At 44.2% G+C, this 21,398-nt stretch overlaps 1 protein-coding gene across 1 annotated transcript in view; it reads left to right on the top strand.

The window, feature by feature from the left end:
* CDHR1 (cadherin-related family member 1) overlaps positions 1-21,398 on the top strand; it is a 47,614-nt gene that overhangs the window by 4,336 nt on the left and 21,880 nt on the right. The window contains exons 3-11 of the mRNA XM_010567851.1: positions 5,503-5,648; positions 6,497-6,547; positions 7,881-7,970; positions 8,473-8,559; positions 10,262-10,378; positions 12,055-12,198; positions 15,192-15,270; positions 18,166-18,266; positions 20,030-20,233. Of these exons, the coding sequence (XP_010566153.1) occupies positions 5,503-5,648; positions 6,497-6,547; positions 7,881-7,970; positions 8,473-8,559; positions 10,262-10,378; positions 12,055-12,198; positions 15,192-15,270; positions 18,166-18,266; positions 20,030-20,233 (1,019 nt within the window). The remainder of the gene's footprint in view (positions 1-5,502; positions 5,649-6,496; positions 6,548-7,880; positions 7,971-8,472; positions 8,560-10,261; positions 10,379-12,054; positions 12,199-15,191; positions 15,271-18,165; positions 18,267-20,029; positions 20,234-21,398) is intronic.

Below are 21,398 nucleotides of genomic sequence, written 5' to 3' on the forward strand. Positions count from 1 at the left end.
AAGAAAATCACATTATCGTGCTCATATCATCCTTAACTTGACCTTCATTTCCCCTGTGCAATTTTGCTTACGTACAGATAGTTGTGATCTACCAAGTTATATATATTGCAACATAAGTTATCATAAAACCAGCAAATACTATTGCTGTGTGAAAGCTTGACAGTCTGCAGATTCCCAGATCCCATTTATTGCTGCAGAGACCCCTTTAGGTAAGAAGGGCCAGAGCAGCAGCCCCCTCCAGTGCCAGATTTAAGAAGAATGAGGAAAGTTATGAACTGAAATAACAGTTGCAGTTTGTGTGGCTGTTTGGCAGGCCAGGTGGGTGATTAGCTCTTTGCAAAGAGTTGCTTGTGTACATACGAAATGTACGTGTGCTCCTAATCAAGGTCTTAAGGCATGTGTGGGATGCTATTTCAGGTTGTTTGTTTCATCTTACCTCATTAATCCCTGTAAGCCCTCATAGTGGGGACACGGTGGGACTGAGAACAGCTGCAGAGCAAGGGATTGAAGCCCATACTCAGAAGGCCTAAGTTCATTACTCTCTCAAAGCCCAAGCATCGTCGGTGCTCTGGAGATCTTTGCACGCCTCTCATCCTTGCGTTTTTCCTTTCTGTTTGTCCCCATGCCCCCAAGTATGCACTCCACCCCATTAAAAGCCAGTTTGCAGTGGCAATTCTTTGATCCAAGCTACAGCTGCCAGGTCCCTACCACTGGCTGACTGACCACTCCAGGTCCCTCCATCCTTAAAGCTTCCCCTGTTGTTCCCACGCGCTCCAGGTCACATTTCTTCCCATCATTCACAGCTGGCTGGGGAGAGCCCTCTTGTCCCCTCTGGTACCCATCACTCCTTCCCTGTTTCTGTCACCCTGATCCAACTGATGCTCCCCAAACTGGTGAGAGTCCCTGCCAATGTGTTTCCTGGTCCTTCCTTCAACGCCCAGCGATCCCACCCCGGCACTCGGCCATCTCTCTGTGTGTGATTCTGTATTTCATCAGACATAGTAGCTGAACCCACAAGGAATTTTTTTCTGCCCACAGTTTATTTCCAGCCCTCCTTGTCACAAAAAATATCAGAGTGAAAGACTAAACACGCTTCTTTTTTAAATGATAATTCCTTTCTGACTAGAAAGGACAGAGACGAGGACAATTTAGCCCAAGCTGTGTCTTGAAATGCAGAGACCCACCAAGACCTCACGTTTGGATGACTCCAAAAAGCCTAAGTTTTTGAAGGTGCAAAAATATTCAACTTTTTGCAGAAACTAAAACCTCCCCCCTTGGAAAGCTAGGAGCTACCAGCACAAAACTGTTAAACACAGCCTGCCTTCCGCATCACCGCGGCAGAGCTAACACCGCACAAAACGGAGCCCCCCTGCAAAGCAGAGCACTGCTCAGAGGTGCACTGCGGACTCGCAGGTGTTACGTACACCCTTGGCTTTTGTTTTTGTTCTTCTAACAGAAACTGCAGATACAGCAGAAGATTGCTCTCAGGCGGCTTCTCCTTGGAGTTGGTTGCTGTGGGTGCCGCAGGGACGCATAGCTGCTGTCTGTGGGGTGGTGTTTTGGGGCCCGTGCTGGGCGCTCGCCGCCGTGCCCCCTTGTCCCCGCCGTGGGGGCTTGCAGCTGCGGGGCCCGTTTCGGCTGCTGCTGTGGCAGCCGTGGCTTTTGGGCTGCCGATCCTGGCCGTGCCTCCGCTTTGTCAGCCAGCGCAGCCTGCCAGGGTGCGGGGAGGGAGCCGGAGTCGCCTGGGAGTGCTCGGGAAGGAGCGGTAGCTGAGCTGGGAGCGAACGGGAAAGGAGCCGGTTTTGAGGTAGTCTCGGCGTGTGGTCCACGGCCTCCAGGAGCCTGAGCTCCCCTTTGCTTGGCGTGAGCTTGGAGTGTAAACCGGCTGCCTGTAGGCTTTGCGTGAACTGTCCGTCACCTTTCCTGGTGGGGGAACGGGCCTTTGGCTGAGACAGGTGGAGAGCAGGCGCGTAACCCTGGGCGGGATGGTATTTGCTGTGACATTGGGAAGAGAGGTGTCCTGTCCTGGGAGCATGGCCGTGGGTGTCCCGCTCAGCATCTTGTGAACAGATGTCAGCTGTGGTGGCAAAGGACAACAGGGGGACCGAGCACGAGTCCAAAACGTGCTTGGCTTGTTTAACTTGGCAGGGAGCATTTGATTGCCGGGTGTCACGCAGTAGAGAGGGAGAGCGTGTCTTCAGCGAGAGGGCAAAATGCACAGAGGCTGGCCGTGAATAAATTTAAGTCAGAAATGAAGTAAAATGGAGCAATGGCATCATGGGACAGCCATTCAGCCTCAGTGGCAGGAGCGAAGAGGAAATGACTTTTAACACAGCGAAAGCCTGGCACGGCTCCTGGGACGGAGCTGTGGCAGACAGCAGCGTGCGTGTCCCCGGGACTTGCCCGTCCCAGCCTGCTGTGCCATCCCCTAGGTACTCGGAGCATCCAGCTCTTCTGACTGGGGCTCTTCCATGGCATTTGCCATATCCCTGGGTAAAGACTCTTCTGTTCTCTTGTCTTTCTGACAGGGAGAGGCTGTTTACTTGGTACTCACTGATAAGATCTTAGCTGGTTTTTTAATTTATTTCCTTTTCAGCAAGTGGAGGAAGCACACTGAGAGGAGATTTTTAATTGGCATTAACACTGTGCTGAGAAGTGTTCCCAGGGGTGTTAATGATATGGAAAGTACTGTGCAGTGAAATTACAATTCAGAAAAAATTAGGAATTATAATGAACTAGAAAAGGAATTTTGATCCACAATCCAATTTCAAAGGCACACAAGTGTCCTGTATCATGAAAAATGAAGTATCAGCTTTAGCTAGGAAGCAAACAGTCCAGTGTAAAGATCAATGACGTCCTTCATTACTTGCTCAGAAACCTCAGTAGTCTCAGTCTGTACCAATAACAATGTTTCTTCTCACATTTAGCAGCAAAAAAAATCCTGTTTTCCTTATAAGAAAATTCCTAGAAAAGGTAGGAGAGAAAATTGTGAGATTGGAAGAACAAGCCCAAGTTCAAATATATTCACCTAAGCTTTCACAGTGTATTCTTCCCTAGCACATGCCCTGCGATCCCAGAGGAGTGGTTTGCAGTTCGGGTAGTACCAGCGTTGGTAGTTCAGGGCAGCCCCAGTCACAGCACTAGACCTTGTGCCGGGTTGTCGCCTGCAGGCTCCGGGAGACCCCAGACGTGGGTTGTGGTGTCCGTCCCGTTCTTCCACTGCACAGGCAGCGCTGCTCAGCGACTGCTGCAGACATGGGCATGAGCTAGGTACAGGCAGGACAGCCAGCGGTACATCAAGTGGAAGGGACAGGAAAAGTGAAGAAGGGCAGAAAAGCAACTAAGAAGTAAAAACTTCTAATGACCGAAGAAGGCTGAAGAAAAGCACTGTATTCATAATGATGTTGGTGAAGTGCTGACAACTGACACCTGAATTCTCCATTTGGCCCCAGCTGTGATATTAAGACAAAGCTTTTGAAAAACAAGAATAAATGCAGTCAGTGCTGGTGCTGCAGAGTCTTCAACAGTCTTGAAATTTCGGGGTCTTATGTAGACAGCTATATCAGGAGGCAGGTGTCCTTTCAGGACACTATTTTATATCGGCCCCAGTTTATTCCTCTCCTTGCATTTCATTGTACTTATGCAGTTCAGTTGTTCAATCAGAGAAGCGTCTCATCATACTGCTCGTTGTCTTTCCCTAATAATTTGGGGGGATCTCAGTTACAGATGTGTTGTTATTTTCTACTCTGTTTTGTGGAAAAGTCCAAGAAAAATGTGGAAAGTGTTTTGTAGTTTTGTGAACCTGTTTTGTAAATCTTGACTACTTGCTGGCTGGCTGAGCCAGCTCATAACAGGGTCTGTTGTTCGTGCTCCTGTGGGCCCATTGGTTTTTGCAATGTGAACATTTTTCTGTACAAAGTTGCCCAAATATTGCCCTGGTAATTATCATAAGAGAGTTTACTCATAAGTGAGCACAGATCCCACATGGTTTGGCATAATCTCTTGCTATGCAAAGAAGACAGCCATGTTTTCTGAATATCACTGCTGATGCCTGGAAGTTGCATGTCCATTAAGCCCACTAACCTGTTTGCTTCAAATTTTGCATGAGGAGTGAAAGGTTGCATTGCAGAAGTGAGGAAACTTTCGAGAAGCTGACCTGTCAGTGCTGTGACCTCAACCAAAGCTCTGGAGTTAAACAGAAGCTTATGGATCTGGTCAGTGTTAAAAACTGCATTGCCACTGCAGAGAGGATATGAGAAAAAGATTACAACTTTTGAGTAAAGAATTAAAAAGCTCTCAATCTCAGGGCCACAGGAGTTTAAAACTGGAGTCTTCTGAGTTCCCTTTAACAGTGCTCTTCCTTCACTTTATGCTAACTTTCTTAGCAGGGATCCTTCCATCATATCTTTGTATCCATGCACAAGCAAAACTCCCTACTAACAAGTGAGTCGCTTGGCTACAGTATTTCCAGTGCAAAGAACTTTGTTAGATGTAAAGCAGAGTTTATGTTCCAAACCTCTGCAACTTGAATATCTCGGGTAACTTACACAAGGCACAGTGGATTGGAAGGAAGCAACAGCAGTCTTTTATATTTCAGGCTCAGTTAACTGATATTTGTAAGTGCTTGAAGTTATTTGGATTAAGATATTAATGCACAGTAGAATGACCGACATGTAAGTTAAAAAAATAACACTGATAAACCATCACCTTGTTTTGAAAACGTGGGTGTTGTAACTCCCCCAGGAAGTATCGCTTCTGATAAACAAAGTCAGTTTACTGGAAAAACTGGCACCAACTTCTCCAATGCTTAAAAATAGAAATAACAATCTCTCTTTCCCCAGCTTGTGAAAGAAATACGTTGATCAGTTGGAGAATTTATTCATTGGTATAAGCATGAGTGGGTGTGTCAAGTAGAGAATTTAACGAGAGGGAGCTAATGAGGGGGAGTGAAGTGGGAAAGATGACTTGCATCTATTAGTTCCAAAAGTGGAAAAGTCTGCAAATGTCCCCGCATCTCATGAGCTTCAGAGCCTGGGTCCAGTCCTGTGGGAGCTCTGCCTTTGGTTGCCAGATCCTCTGCCTGCTAGTTTGCAGTTTTGTTGTTCCCACAGAGCAGAGGTGTGCGAGGGCCTTTTGTACTGCTGAGATTGTCACCCCGTCATACAACAGCATCGCTTCTGACTCGCCTGGGCTGAAAGTTAGTCAAGAGCTTGTCATCTCTGTGAACACTATGACGTGAACGGTGTCAATCTAGGTGCAGTTGCACAGGAAAGGGCCTGAAATGAGAGAAACCAGGACTGGCAAACTCGGTTTAACAAGTAGGCTAAAAAGTGGCAATCAGGACTATTGAACTGTCTGCTTATCCACATTTCCCAGTAAGTGGGTTTGATTCACAAAAGCTTTGCCTGCTGCAGGGTAGCTAAGTTCCTAAGGAACAGACCGGTGAAATAATCACTGATTGAAGTAACCACAGGGAAATGTTGTTGAATGCCAATTTTTCAGGTACCCATGTGTACACTCTGAATGGAACTGATCCAGAAGGAGATCCCGTGTCGTACGGCCTGGCCTATGAAGCTGGATCAAGACGCTACTTTTCTGTTGACAAGAACCTTGGAAATGTTACGTTGATTGAGGAGCTTGACAGAGAGGTACAGTGAAATGGCACCACTCTGTGTGTTCATGGAATTTCCTTCAGTTTAATTTGATCTGTGGCTTTGCACGACAATATCAACTTATTTGCCCCTGAAATGTGTAATTGCAATTCTGAGACATCATACTTCACCCATCACATTGTTTTCCAGTTGACTTGTGCCACTGACACTGCTATAAAATTTTTCAGCAGCTGTCTGTCCAGCTTTTGCCAAAAGAGAAGTTTACTCTTTATTCCTATCTTCCCCTACACACACCCCATTCAAGAGCGAAGGGGCAGTTACAGTCCTCAAATCCTCAGACAGGGGACGCTCCTGTCATTAGGAGGAAGTAGAGATTTGTGTAAGCAATGTTCCAGGACACTTCTTTAGTTATATCATAGCTCTTTAGCCCATGTAACCATGTGGGTTGAAGATGTTCCCAGCAATAGTAGCCTGAAGGCATCCTTACTCTGGGAACACAGGCATTGAACCCTTCATGTCTCCTTCGCAGGGAAGGGTGCGCAGTACTTATAAAACCCTTCAAAATACTGTATACTGAAACAGAAGAATTGTGAACCAATTGTGCCTTTTCAGGGAATGTTTCTTGAAAAAGATGACTGATTTTCAGTAACACTTTACAGGACAACAGGGATTCCCAGACCAACCATCTCTTGACAGTAGCCACAGAAACTCCAAGGAGCCCCACAGCTGGAGACTCTGAGGGGGCTTCCTAGCCTCTGCTCTGGTTGCTTTGTGGTATTAGTTGTTACTTTCATCTGCCTGCTGAGACACGTTTAAATCTGCAGTCCCTTTTCCAATCAAGGCAAACACCATATCTCTAAAAAATGAATTTTCTTGGTTTACAGAAGGAAGATGAGATTGAAGTTATTGTCAGTATTTCAGACGGCCTGAGTACAGTAAGTATTCAATTGTCACGTAGCTTGTCAAACTGTCTGTCCCCACGTACCTCCTCCTATTAAACTACCTTACAGGGACTATCTCATTTTATCAGAAAACATAACCTCATTAGAATCTCACCTCCTGTTTCAAGAGCCACTGAAGTCCCAGTAACTCAAGTCTCACTCCAGCTCTTTGCTCAGTTATTTGAGAATAATTACAATGTAGTGTGAGCTGAAAGACTGGCTTAGTGGCCTGCAGAATTACAGCAGCTTCCTATGAAGTTTCACTGTCAGCTCAGTAGGATTCATACCTAAGAAAGATCTGGAGGCTTTTTGGAGAAATACATGACATTATAGGAACTAGTGTTGGACACCCAAGAGCTGACTGTCTCTCCACCCCCACAATGTTTCTCTAGCATGATGTTAAGAAGATTTGCTTAGGCTAAGGTGGTGGGGGTTTTCTCATCTGCTGCTGAATAAAGCTTTGATCACATCTAATCATTAAGGACTTATCTGAGGCATTGCACAAGCATCCAGTCCTAGTTCTACAAATTCCCTTGGCATTTTCAGTTTACGGACAGATGCTGTCACAGCCAGGATATTACTCTGCCAATAAGAGGACATGGGCTTCATCACTAGAGATGCCACAAAAGTGGGACCCTCTTACTATGCACAAGACTGGATAACTCTAGAGCTCTTCCTCATCTCAAACAAATTAATAGAGATTACTACAACAAAAATTTGGGAGGTCCCAGCCTCCTACAGGCACAACTGCCTTGGCAACCTCTGTAAATAGGAAATAATAGGATCACATCCACATGTCCACTTGCAAACAGCCAGGAGGTTTCATTGGTCAAATATGTTTGCTTCTGTATTTTTAGAAAGAGAACACACAATTTGTTCAAGATGGATTGTTACATATTGGTAGCATGTATTTGTACATCCAAATTATGCATGCTGTTAACCTAGTATCATGATATCAAATGCGGCATTAATGAATGCTCTTGGCTGTCAGGTACCAGCTTATATATTCTCATAAAATACATCATGGTATCTTGAATGCCATAAAGAAGAAGAAAGACTTTTGAAAATCAGCCCAAATCTGTAATTTATAAAGTACTCTGAGACTCCTTGTTTAGTTTGGAGATATCTAGGTGTTCCTCACAGAGCAAATGCTTCTGTATTATGGGATTTTCTGTATTTTCTTTTATGTGCTCAGTTTTGGTAGTGCAAAGATATTCCATTATAACATAATTTTTCATTGCCTTTAACTGCACCTTAGTTGGCAAACGAACAGGTACATGTTGAAAATCAGCTTGAGTCATAATATATTCTTCATATTCTACTCCAGGTTTCTGAAAAAGTCAGGATCCTTGTAACGGATGCTAATGATGAGAGCCCGGAGTTTATCAATACACCTTACATAGTCCAAGTCCCAGAGGTTGGTGAATTTCCTTTGCATACTGGAAGTATATTTCAAAAGGATGTAAAGAGAAGCTAGTATGTTTTCAGTAAAATAACAGGATGTGCAGGACTAACTTCCATTCTTTTGTTTTAGGGTTTGGGTAGATATTTAATATTCACTGCAAACTTAGGGAATAAGTCTGTAGGTAGTTAAGGTGTGCTATTTTGTGGGTAAGCTCCAAGATGCGAGTCATCGGGAGTTTTTAGAATTGACTTCAGCGGGAATAGGACGCGCTCTGTCTTAGCTGAGATTTTCTGTCATTTTTATTCCAAAAAGTGTTTTTTTCCTTCTTGTTCTTCTCCAGTTTCCTTCATTTTTAATCTCTTCCCTCTTTTATTTTGCTCTTTGGTTCCCTCGGTGCATTTATATTCTTTCTACTATCATTCTCTTTTTCTGCCTCCTTGCATGCTCATTTTTCATTTCTTCTAACTCACCTGGTTTTCCACTTTGTGTGACTGGTAACTCTTTCTGGTCACAGAACGCTCCCTCTGGCAGCAGTATCTTTAAGACTGAGGCAGTGGACAAAGATACAGGTTCTGGAGGAAGTATCACCTACTTCTTGCAGGTAAAGTATTACCCGTACCTTCAAAAATCATCTTTCATTTACTGAGATCTCAGAAATCAGGTTAAAAAAAGATTTTGAGGAGTGAGCCTGCTACTAGTGTCTATAGGACCAATTTCGTACCATGCACAAGAAAACAAGCATTGACAAAATGGATATTGTCAAGTTGCAAGCAGCCAAGTGCACTCCAGCAGGCAGGAGGAGGAGATGGAGTTGCCACTGTCACTCCTATGTTTGCCAGCAGGACTCCTCGTGGCAGGGCTCTTATTAGCCTCTTCTTTGGAGTGACAGGGAGAGCAAATCTAACTTGTAATCTTGTATGCATATGGGATTTCTAAAGCATGAAATAGATTTCTTTAGAAAGCAAAATGCGCTGGAAACCTGAATGTGCACTTTGGTGTAGCAGGCTGGTACATAACTGAGACCTGGATCATGGTGTGAAATATGAGGTACTAAGTCTTCTCACTGACAAAGCTGTTCCTGCTTGAAACCAGCCTTTCAGTTATTTCCCGCTGGTGAAGAACAGAAAGAGCTCCGTATTTAAAGCTGAATTTCTGTATTACAGACCTTCTGCATGCCAAAATGGCAACTTTTTGCATTATATCCTTCAGATTCCTTCTTCCCACAAGCAGCTTTGTCCAGATTAGTTGCAGTTCCCCTTATTCAAGAGGCAACAGAAAAAAAAACAAAAACCAAAGCCAATTTGTTGCAATATTTACTTTGGATACAAATATGGATATGGAAACAAGTTGGAAGGTATTTACACAGCACTAAAGCTAATCCTGTTAAGAGTTTGGGCATACTCTGAAAGAACACCTTGAGTGCCTTGTCGGAATTTAGTTTTGATTTCATGAATTATGATCCTTTTAAAATATAGTATGTGCAGGATGCAATTTTGCACAGGGTTTTTCCACTAAGCTGGTAGCCTGTGAAGCCAAGGAACAGCAATTTCAGACTTCTATGTCTAGTTGATATATCTGTGTGGCAAAAATCTGTGTATTTGTTGAAAAAATGTTGCCATGTCTTTTGGCACAGTCTCTGGGAATTCTCAAGTTGCACAGAAAAAAACCTCTCCGAAAGTCTGATGTAGTCAGGTGGTGATGTCTAGTGAAAAGGCCAAGATTATCCGACAGTGGCCATTGTATATGGATGCCCAAATGGAAGTGTGTTTATAGGTCCCTCCAGTCCAGAAGAATGGAGGGAGACATTTTTAGCCCTTTTTGGAAATCAGATGTCTTTTAGCTATTATTTGTATATCACAAAAATCACCAAAACACCACTCTGTTGACAACAATCTATGCATGCAAACTTCCTGCTTTTTTTTAAGCCAGTAGAACTTTGAAACACTGAGGGATAACACCTTCTTTTTTCTTCCTTTTGCCCTCATCTTTTTTTCTGCTAAGCCTCCCTACCTCCTTCCATGCAATGAACTGTGTTAACCAAAGATTTCACAATGAAATACTCAAAGATAAAAAAAATCTACATTGCAGGTAACTGATTTATTCTGAATAATGAGAGACTCGTGGTTGGTTCATGAATTGTTCATGAACACACAGAGGTGAAATTCATCAAATACATTATTCACCCAAACTGTATCATTATTCTAGTCTTTTCCCTTAGCAGATGAAATAAAAGATTAATCCCTAAGGCAATTTTATTTCCATACCTGTGATCTCTCGCTGTTTCTTCTTTTCTTTTCTTCTAGAACATCCATGCTAATAAGTTTACAATAGACCGGCACAGTGGTGTCCTGCGCATCAAAACAGGGGTCACCCTGGACTATGAGAAATCAAGAACACATTTTGTCATCGTCGTAGCCAAAGTATAAAGCTTTTATCTGAAACTAGAGGAGGTGGGGGGTTGCATTTGGGTAGGACCGATCAGTTCAAATACAAGTGTGACTTAAAGGAGTGCTGAAACATGAAGCATAACATTGAGGCGGCAGAGTCACTCCCTCTGTAAAAACTGGAGGTGTGGGGGGTAACACGGAAAAGTGGGGGAGGAAAGGTGACTGGTGTCTGCTGCTGAACAACATCTGGAGGCATTGGGGAGTGGGTTTCCCACTTTTGCTCGGGCCCCAGTGCCAGGATAGCGAGCCCCACGGCAGAAAGTCACCTGTGCATTTTGAGAGTCCCCTAGAAGGGAAGGGCTGGCGTTTGCAGCCCCAGCTTCCAGAAGCATCAGCCCTTGGGCCGGTGCAGGTGCTCAGGGCTCCCTCGTGCTGCCCAGGGCATGGCTCCACCGCAACAAGGGCAAAGCCCGGGCAGGCAGGCGGTGCGGGTTGCAGTCGTTAGGCACAGTACGGCACAGGGCACAGCTGGACCCGGTGCAGCACAAGTGACCGACTTCTTTTCTGGAAATATCTGTGCACGTTTCGTTCTTTCGGTTCTCTGCTGCCTTGTGGCAGGAGCTTATTCAAATCCTGCAAATATTGCTGCACATCCCTTCTTGCCACCGTCATTCTCAGCAGTGCTGCGCCTGTGGCACGGCTGGGGATTCATTAGGCATTAAAAGTTTATGGATTCTGAAGTAAAGTCGCTCAGGATCCTGTGGGGACCTGTCACACAGACTCGCATGGGTGGAAAGGGGATGATTTTGCTGTTACTTATGGGGACTTTGAGTTTCTCATGTTTTATGAAAAACGTACGGATCTTTTTATGTATTTATTTAGCCGGGGTTCATTTGAGGAGAAGTAACAAATTTGGCTTAAATGCTGCCTTTGGGGCAGTAAGGAGGAAAAAGATGAGCATATCTTTTCCAAAAAATGGAATTTTTAGAATTGGTACAGCAGACGTGCTGAACAATTCACACTCTTATACACCAGCATGACTACTGACCTCCAGCCGGTGCTCTGAGGGTGTTAAAAGCTTCTAAAATTGCGAGTCATCTTTCTGATTGGCTCTGCTGTATCAGTAGCACAGAGTTGATTGTAGACAAGTCCCCAGAGACTGTTTATACACTGTGGCTATCTAACAGTTCTTGGCTGCACAGCTCCTCCGTGCTTTCACTTTATCACGTAAGAGTCCCTAGGAGATTTCGATCATGTGCACTGTTTAATTTCCCCCTAGAAATGTGCTACCTTGCTACTGTGCATTGTCTTGTGTTTTTGACAAGACTATGTGTGGGATGAAAAGCTGTAGACCTTAGTCGCTAAATTTTTGCATCAGTTTCAAGCATTCTTTTTTCCCTGAAAAAAACCTGAATTCCCTGTCCCCCGTGTTGTTGATAAAAGGTCATGTATGACTACGTATATTGGCGCAACCACTTTTAAGATAAGAAATTACTTCTGAGACACTGCAAGCTGTCTTCCTAATCCGAGAGGGAGCAGGACAAATGGAAAAGAGAAGGGAATAGGGCAGCAGAGATTAATCTGTGCGTTGAGAGAGAGAAGGGATTTCTGGGACTGTGCTTCTGAAGGCTCATGAGGTGCATGCAATGCCATAAGCTGATTTGCAGACATGTTTTAGCAGAGGGATCTGATGATGACTTCTCTTCTAGGATGGTGGTGGGAAGCTCAGGGGAGACAACAAAGTGTTTTCAGCCACAACAACAGTTACTGTCAATGTGGAGGATGTTCAAGACACTCCTCCCATGTTCATCGGGACTCCCTACTATGGATATGTCTATGAGGATACACTCGCAGTAAGTGCTGGGGTTTACCTGTAGGAGAACAAGTGCAACCTTTCATATCTCAGTAAAGATAGCCCTATGGTTTCTAGCACAGGCTTTATTGGAAACTGGGACCTAAACTCTGATTTGACCCCTAGGTGAAATGAGCTGACCAAATCTCAGACTTGTTCTTATTTACATCCATTGCAAATTTGCCATGCAAGGCTTCCTGTTGCTGTCGTTCAAGTCAGAAAGGATTCTGCCCATCTACATTGGTCTAAGCCCAGGCAGTGACTAAGAGTTCTTCTGTAGCTGAGACCTGCAGAGGCACTTGGCTGAAGGCTTAAGCGGGTTGCCAGTTACCTCACCTGAACTCATCACGCTAGAAGCCTTTGTGTGCTGTGTGGTCTCACGGTGCTTTTATTTTCTAGCTGAACAGTCTGGTACCAAGAGCTGGTTGTGCAAGGTGTGGGGAGAATTTATGCCCAAATGCTCTAGACTCTTTGTGCTGTCCCAGGGACATCACCTAGGGAGAAGCAATCCTGATATCCCCAAAATGCAGGGTACTTTCTGCTCAGTGATGGCTAGATAGGCAGAATGGGCCAGGAAGTCCTCCAGGCCTAAAACCCACCAGATTATCAAGCAAGCAGGGGCGTTACACCACGTACACGTGGGGACACTGCATCTGTCAGCATGTGTCTGCTGCTGAATATACCACTTTGTATGTATCGCAGACCCACACAGAGTCCAAGGAGTAACACCAAGCTTCTGGCTGTGCCATCACCTCAGAAACGCCTAATGGCAGATTCACTTAAAAGGGAGCACACAGCTTAGCAAATTACTTTATTATATCCACCGTGATGCTTTCAGCCACGTATTATTCTTGAAGCTGCAGACTAATGAATTTTCTCTATATCTAAACAGTGGCATGATACTGTGTATAGATCCGCTTTCCCCCGATACATAAGATTTAATTAACATTTTCTTCATATGTAGGACAAGAAATGGTATCTCCTCATGACATTGCCCAACCCTAGACTATTGATCTCTTTGGCAGTGTGATTGCACACTGTTCACCTGATCTTCCCTTGACTTTCAGGAAAGATTGTGTCTTTACTTTCTGTCCAGAACTCCAATGCAGCCCTTGCATGACTGTATATTGCAATTCAGTGCTTAGGCTGTTACATTTCGGCAGGGCGGAGAAGTAATGCTTGTGTACTTTGCAGATGTTTGAAATGAATGCTATTATGTATATTGATTTATTCTGCATAGTTACATATAGATCTTGAAATAACTATCAGGTGCACGCAGGAGTTAGTGTTTACTATGGAAATGGGAGGCAATAAATGTTAATTACATCCAGCCTAAGCTCATAACTTACACCATTATGATATTGTAATGATGGAAGCACGAATTCGTCCTTCCCACTGTGGGTTTTGCTATTAGAATGAACTCCCCAGAGAGAGACGCACTAGCTGATTTTAGTGTTGCTTACACGTTTGGTGTTAATTTTGTAAACTTGCTTCTTTTCTCCTTGGTGGAGTTGTCAGGATTTACAAGTACTCTGTCACCTTCAAAGGGACTGCACTGCGTTTTGCCCAGTAGGCAGAATTTATTGCAGCTTCCAGCATAAATGATAATAAATACAGTTCTGTATTTCCAGTTGCTCTTACAGAACCTCACTCTTGTTTGAAAAATTCACTCAAGGGTTGTCATGAAAACGTTCCTTGTTGCCATTTGTGATTAACTGACAGTTACTTCAACATTCTTTGTTTTTGCAGCCCCAAACAGTACCACTCTAGTTCAGAGGCCTAAATCGCACAGCTCATTGCCACTTGGGTGCACATTTTAATGCTGACAGTCATCATCCCTCTGAGTTGATAGGAGTAGTCACACAAGCAAATGGTCTCCAGTACACAAGTTCTATACGTATGGCCCACGGCCACGTTACTTGCACAGAAAGACAGTGAAGGTTTAAGGACAGTTAAATCACCATAATTTTCATCACAATTTCATGCCCTAAATGTTCCCTGGGCCAAGTTGCTTTGTGATCTCTGCTTTCTTTTGCTGCCTGTCTGAACTTAATTAGGCAGGACCAAAATGAACTGATGACTCCTCAGCAGCTGCCTGTGTCTCGGCACACCGTGTAGCCACGGGGCATGCAGCAACACCGGGAGCCTACGCAGCAGCTACCAGAGGGTGTCTTGGTACTGACCCAAACTGACCCTCGGGCCTCAGTTTGGTTACTCCAAATCCTCTGTCGAAGTCTGTGGCTCAAGGTAGGCGTCCCTGGCCACGGCTTCTGCCCCTGCGGCAGAGGCACCCTTGGCCACGTGGGGTATGCAGCCATTTCACACCCACGCCGCCGTCACTGCCATGTGGGGAGCAGCGCAGTGCTCCTGCCGGTCCTCACCCAAAGCTGAGTTGGAAAAAAGGAGGAGGGGGCCGAGCACTGGGTGCACCGGCACCGGTCCCTTGGCAGGCGCACAGCATGCCCTGAGGCTGTGCCAAGCCCTGGCCCCCCTGGGGCAGCGGAGGCCCAGGCACGGCAGCAGGTTGCCCAGGCACGGCAGCAGGTTGCCCAGGCACGGCAGCAGATCGCTCTGCCGTCGGTGCAGGCAGCGGCACGGCACTGGCAGCAGGCTGGCGAGGGCAGGCGGCACAGCGGGGTCCGCAGGGAATGAGCAGCAGCAGGGGCGTCCNCACCTTGCGTGGAGGTGCAACGGGAACAACTTGCGTGGAGGTAGTGCGGGAACAAGTAAAACTATCGATGGAGGACCAACACAGAGTTGGTCCGAGGAGTAGCATTCAGCTCCTGCTCTGCAAAGCCAAGCACTGATTTTTTTCTGGGTGGGAGTCAATGGCCCTTGCTGTGTTCCCCATAGAGCACAAGCAAAATTACCCACTCTCCCTCCTACACCTCACTGCAGAAAGACTTAACAGAAGTTCGGTTTATTAATACACAGTTGCAATTTCACCACTCTTTGATCTGAGCCCACAGACTGTGATTTCCCATTTCTCCCCAGGGCTCTGAGGTCCTTACTGTTGTTGCTCTTGACGGAGACAGAGGAAAGCCTAACAGTATTCATTACTGCATCGTGAACGGTGAGTAGACCTGTCTCGTCTGAAATCTGAAGGGCAGTCGAAACTAGATCTGACATTGAATTAGAATGGGATATGCTAGAGTTTAATAAAGCTGAGACAAAATCTCATGAAATAATGTCAGGTACCTCAAACAACTCCAGGGCCCTGTCTACCAGAGAACAGCCAAGATACGATTCACTGAGTTTTAGTATCTGCTTCACAGAACTACGCTTGGAGTTGTTAATGTTGCTGATTTGTTAGGCATCAGTAGCCTGCTTGTCATTTCACGAAGCGTAAACAGAGATGCATTCACTGCTACTGAGCACCTCTATCATTTAATCTGGGAGGCAAGAGAATGCATTGGGAAACCCAGACATGGTATTTAGAGGGATATTTTCATTAATACTGTGATTAAAGTGGCTAAACGGTCAAAGCTCTGATTTCTTGGAAGAAATTTTATTTACCAGTGAAGAGACACTGGCTGTACACTGCACTGGAAGAAAGTAAATGTTATCAGAAGATTAATGCTTTTTCATCAGCTATTCTGAGTCTGTTGCATGTCTTTCAATAGCATAAATGTGAGACTTAGCTGAATTGATGATTCATTAGCTGGCGAAGTCAGCATCTTAGCTGAACTAAACCCCAAGCTACAAATTTAGTTTTGTTTGGTTCTCTCTTCCTCCAAAACAAGACCTCATGGCAACTGGGAACCCCAGCTCCCAGGTGTGAGAGATCCCAAAATTTCATAAGAGAAATCTGAGGTGTATTTGCAGAGCTATGCAGTAATTTCTTCATTGTGTTATGTGATCTAAATAGCAAGGTCTAGAGAAGACAGAGACGGTTGCATTTGAGGTTTTGCCTTGATGTGGCATGGGATCCATGCTGAGGTTCCTTCTCCTCAATGCAAGGGAATAGATAGAAGTGGGTAAAAGGAAGGTGGGAACATTGAGAAAAAAAAGGTTGCAGAAGAGAATAGATGGAAAATTAGAAAAGGTAAAAAGAAAGGTGGAGAATGAAGAGTAAAAACAAAGTAATTGGGATGAAAATATACTAGACAAGGGAGAAATTGAGTAAGGAGAATAAGCAAAGGCAGGTGAACCAGGGAAAATGTCAAAGGGAAATAGGATTAATGAGGAAAGATACTAGATTTCCAAAGAAAATAGAGGAGGACCAAAAAGGTGCTATGGGATAAAAAAGGTAAGTGATTAGGAAAGAGTGGAAAAGATAGAAGATGGAAGGAGATGACAGACAAATAGCACAAAATACGACTTAATGGAGAGCAGGCTTTCCTCATGCACATTAACACAGGATTTTTTTAGCATGAAATGGAAAAGAGGGGAAGGGAATATGCTTTTAGTGCATAGAAAGTTGAAGAAATGTATCGAGAACAAAAGATTACAATAGGTTTCTGCCCCTGCACTTCAAACCCTGGCATTAGTCATGAGAAGCCATTATTCCAGTACCTGCAGGCTAGGTTGTCAAAGGGCAAGAAAATACTAACAGCAAATGGGAAATTATTTATTCTTCATAAGCATTTTTTATCCAGGGAGTGTAGGATAATTTTAGAAAATACTCCAGTTCTCTGAACACGCTGTATGAAGGAACACACATAAAGCTACATACTCTGAGTTACCAATTTCCCTGTGATAACTAGACAATAACATGAAGTACGGTGGCTTGAAACCACTATTGACTTAAGCTTCTTCTCAGTCAGGATGTACTTTCCAGGCCAATGTATCTTAATAATTGACCATTGTATGAGTCAATATCTGTTCAATGTTGTGTCTAGTGTACTTTAATGAAGTTGCGGTTATTGCAGGTATTAGCAAAACGGGATTCTATCAAATGGTTTAAAAGTCAGCATTGGAATTGAGTTAGAGAAAAAGAAAAATGACTGGGCTTTCAGGTCATCATCCTTTATTTCTGAAGGCTTGATCTCCTTCCTTGTAAGGGTTTTCCTCTCTTCTCCTTTCAATGGTAGGCTCTGCCACAAAGCGTTGGCTGTGGCCAATACTGTACGTGAGCTAGCAGCCAGGGGTGCCCATAGCCCCCTGGCAGAGCAGGGCAGGGCCCCTGAGCTTTGGCCGTGATGGTGAGGTGGCTGCAGACACTGTGGTGAGACACCGCTGCCTCTCTGCGAGCTGGCGTTTGCTACAGCACAAATCGACCAGGTCTCAAGGGTCTGCGGCCCTGTAACTGATCTTCTGTTCAGATCAATGGGAGTTAGGTCGGCGGTAGCAAAGTCAGCCTGCAGCCCTGTCCTGCCTGTGTCAGACTCTGCCTCGGGGCAAAATGCCTGGGTTTCACCCCAGATCCTCCAAAACCCCTCTTTGCTCAGGACAGCCTTGCAAGAGGCTGAGAGTTTTTTAACAACTGAATTTCTAAGGCCAGAAGATGCTTCTCCGGAGATGCTCTCTGCAGAAGGAGTGACTACATTTTTCAGACATATTGTCAGGCTTCTCACCTTAGCTGATATTAGTCAGAGAAATGTTCTTGTTTCTCAGAGACTTAATTATGCATTTGCTAATTAAAATGAGGAATGTCTATTTTTGTCTAAACCAGCATAAAAAGAAGACAGCATAATAGAAATGAATACCCAATTTGCATGTCTGCTTGCTGAGGCTTGAAGGGAACCTGACCAGGGTAGGAAGAGGAAAGTGAGGGCAGCTGCCCATAGGGGCAGAGCTCTACTAAGCCATTCCTAGGGGAGGAAACCCTTTTGGCCCTCATCTGTGTTTTCATCTCACTGTGCCCAGGCATAGCAATGCTTCATTTTTGAAATTTGGCTTCAGATCTAATAGATACTGATCCGCATATGGACAAAGATATGCTTGATGAAGTGTATGGTTGATTGCTCATGCTTGTTCAGAAAAAGGAAGTGTGGCATGTAACTAGAGCATCTTGGTTTTATTGCAGGAAGTGAAGGTTCATTCGAAATCGGCAACACAACTGGAGCCATTTCTGTTATTAAAAGCCCAAATCAGCTCAAGAAAGAAGTGTACGAACTAAAAGTTCAGGTATGTTCTGTGGCCTCTTGAAGACCATTGGTCTTAAATGCCATGAGTAGGCATGATTTTCTAAAACAGCTCAATTTATAGCTGACTCTACTTGTTTTAGAAACTACCTCCTATATTTGAGCAGAGTGCCAGATAGTATAAAACAGAACAAACTGCTTTTGTTGCTTGGGATATTTAGTGTCTCAAATTACTTCTTTCAAGTGAAGTCATCTTGTCCTAATTTTATCTCTGAGTCTAGAGAAATCCACGTCCTTTACAGTATGTAGATAACTGTTCTCTGTGTTTTCAGATTTTATTGCTAAACTGGGAATTAATGTCTTGCAATCTCTATGTGATGAGATAGGTAACTGTCAAATCTATGATTAGTAATAGGACTGGGGTAGATCATGCAATGTCATATCAGTATCCACTCCTGAAGCATTGATCAGCCACATACAAATTCATGCTAACACCTTGATGAGCTAGTATCAGTGTGACAGGCTGCATTATTTGAAGCGGTTTCTAAAGACCAAGAGTTTAAAACTGTAGAGTTAAATTGTGAAGACTATATCAGTTTTCTTCAGCAAAAACATATTACAAAGACAAGAGTTTGTCATGGTAAGGACAATATTGTCTCAAGGCAGCTCTGATGCCTTGCACACTGCCAGAACCAGTGTAGCATCTCCAAGGGCACTTGCTTGCTAGTGGGCTCAAGCAGCTTGCTGAACATGGGAGATCATAGAGTTCCCGTTGTCTGAGTTAAACTCTGGCACCATTTCTTCCCCTAATCTCTCTGGTTTGCTGCAGTCTTCTAGTGCTTCCCAGATACAGGATTAGTTAAGCTCTTGCAAGCTTTTCTGATCTCCTAGTTATATCTGTGGCGACCCCAGAGCTCGTGCAGGCTACAAAATCTGTCTGAGGAACCAAAAGGGTGTTGTATTACCCAGCGTAGGTAGTGACAGGCACTTCATTTACCAGACTAGCATCTTCAGAGAAATTTAGCAGTCTGGTGCCTTTGGTTTTGAGCCCTTTGAGCAAAAAAGCATGTTAGAGAGAGCTGTTTTGTTACCAAAACACCAGCTGGAGTTTCTGTCCTGACAGAAGAAACGTCTTAGGTTCAATCCAGTGAATCAGGCTGCATGTTGGAATTGTTGAAACCCAGAGAGATTTGATCTTTCAGTTCAGAAAAATGACAGCTAGGTTTGCTTGTCTCTCCAAACTATATCCAGTCTAAATTAAGCTCGTCTAGACAGCAAAGCAGAATTGTAAATCAGGAACTAAATCTCAAAAAAAAAAAAAAAGGCGTGTCATTTTTCTTGTTCAAATATTTGCCTGAATACTGCAAGTACAGTTTTTCTCACGGAGTTTTCAAGGCTGCAGTCCTTGCAGCAATGTGAAAATCAACTACATGTGGTACCACAGCAAATTTAAAGATTGTCTTCCTTTTCTATTCTGTCAAAACTTTAGGCAAGCAATTATCTTGCCTCTATTAGATTATCTGTCTTTAGAGAACTGTTTTCACCTGGGGTGAGTTACTAAGCTCACAAAATGAGGAGGAGAGTTTTTTCACTGGGGCTTTATTGGGACTGGTTTATTACCATAATCTTCTAATCATCATAAACTTCAGTGTGAAATGGACTGAGATTTCTAGACAAATATAAAGCTGTGAATCTTCACACAAGCTAGTGTGTTAGGGTGATTTGTACATGCAGAACAATACCTGAACATGGAACTGAGGAAAGAGTATACCCTCATCATTCTTCTCTCTCTCCTGTCTGCTACAGGCATCCGAAGTCAGTCAGGAAGCTGACATCTCGGTGTACGCTTTTGCCACGGTGACTATACGGGTGGTCGACCTCAATAACCATCCACCAACCTTCTATGGAGAAAATGGTCCCCAGAACAGGTTTGAACTGACCATGTACGAGCATCCCCCAGAGGGTGAAATCTTGAGGGGATTGAAGATTACAGTCAATGATTCAGATCAGGTAAATGGAAACTTCGTGGACTTTGAGTTTTCCTGCCCTACTTTCCCAAAGACTAGGAAGAGCTGTCAGATGGGGAAATGTCATTTTAGGAACTCAACTATTTCACCTGCATTCCCCAAAGGCCTAGGGCAGACAAAGTAGTTGTAGGGTCCATTACCACAGAGAGTTTAGATCCAGAAGTATACTTAGTCTGTCATATACTGTTATGTCGATGAGGAGGGTGGTCCTAAAGCTGCAGCCCAGTTCTTGTGGTGACTAAAGTTGAACAGTCCTTACGAACTTCCGCTAACTACTGGTTACATTCAGCTGTTGTCAGTGTAATGTCCAAGAATGTACTCCCTTTGGAGATTTACTTAGAGTTTCCGATCACTTTAGTAGTAATTTCAAGTGCAATTGCTGTCTGTATCTTCTCAGCCCCTGCTGGAAACAATAGTCTATACCCTTACATTGGTTTTATTACAATATATTATCCTTCTGGTCCTTGTGTTACAGCCAGAGTCTGCAGTGCATGCTTTGATAAATCATTCCCACTGGAGTGATATTTTTAGGTAATCTTAAAAATTATGCCAGAGCCAAACTAACGCTAACCAGATAAAGAAAGAAAGAAGACTCCATCCATCTCAGCCTGCTATCTTACTGACCTGTGATGCCCGTAGATACTATGGTGATGGTTGCTATAGGGATCCCTAAGCTAAATACTGTATGAATGGCATCCATCTGAGTTAGCCTGAGGTTAGGCAGTGACAAGAGAAAAGCTTAATGCATCTGAGAACTATTGGAAAGCGCGCTCTTATATAACTGTGCTCAGTATTGTGCTGTTTTGACTGTATTGTACTCTATCAAACCCACTAGCTTCTTCCCCCTCCCTCCTGCTGCTCTGCAGCAAGCAGATAAATGACTGCTTTCAAAGCAGTGCTACGTCTATCCTGCTATTGTCACGGGGGATGTTGCTGCAGAAGGAAAGAAACAAAACCCATCTCTTCTATTTAGAGACAAAATATATAAGTATCATATGTAGGCTGACAGTATATTCAGGCTGCAAGTTAGGCTATAAAATAAGCAGAAAACATTGCCAAATACACTGTATAGACTTCTCAAGAAGCTTCCTAGTACAGTGTAAGGCATCACTCGGGGGGGGGGGGGGGGGGGGGGGGGATTGTTTTTT

The sequence above is a fragment of the Haliaeetus leucocephalus genome, unplaced genomic scaffold (genome assembly GCF_000737465.1).
Source record: "Haliaeetus leucocephalus isolate CR32 unplaced genomic scaffold, Haliaeetus_leucocephalus-4.0 Scaffold229, whole genome shotgun sequence".
NCBI lineage: Eukaryota > Metazoa > Chordata > Aves > Accipitriformes > Accipitridae > Haliaeetus > Haliaeetus leucocephalus.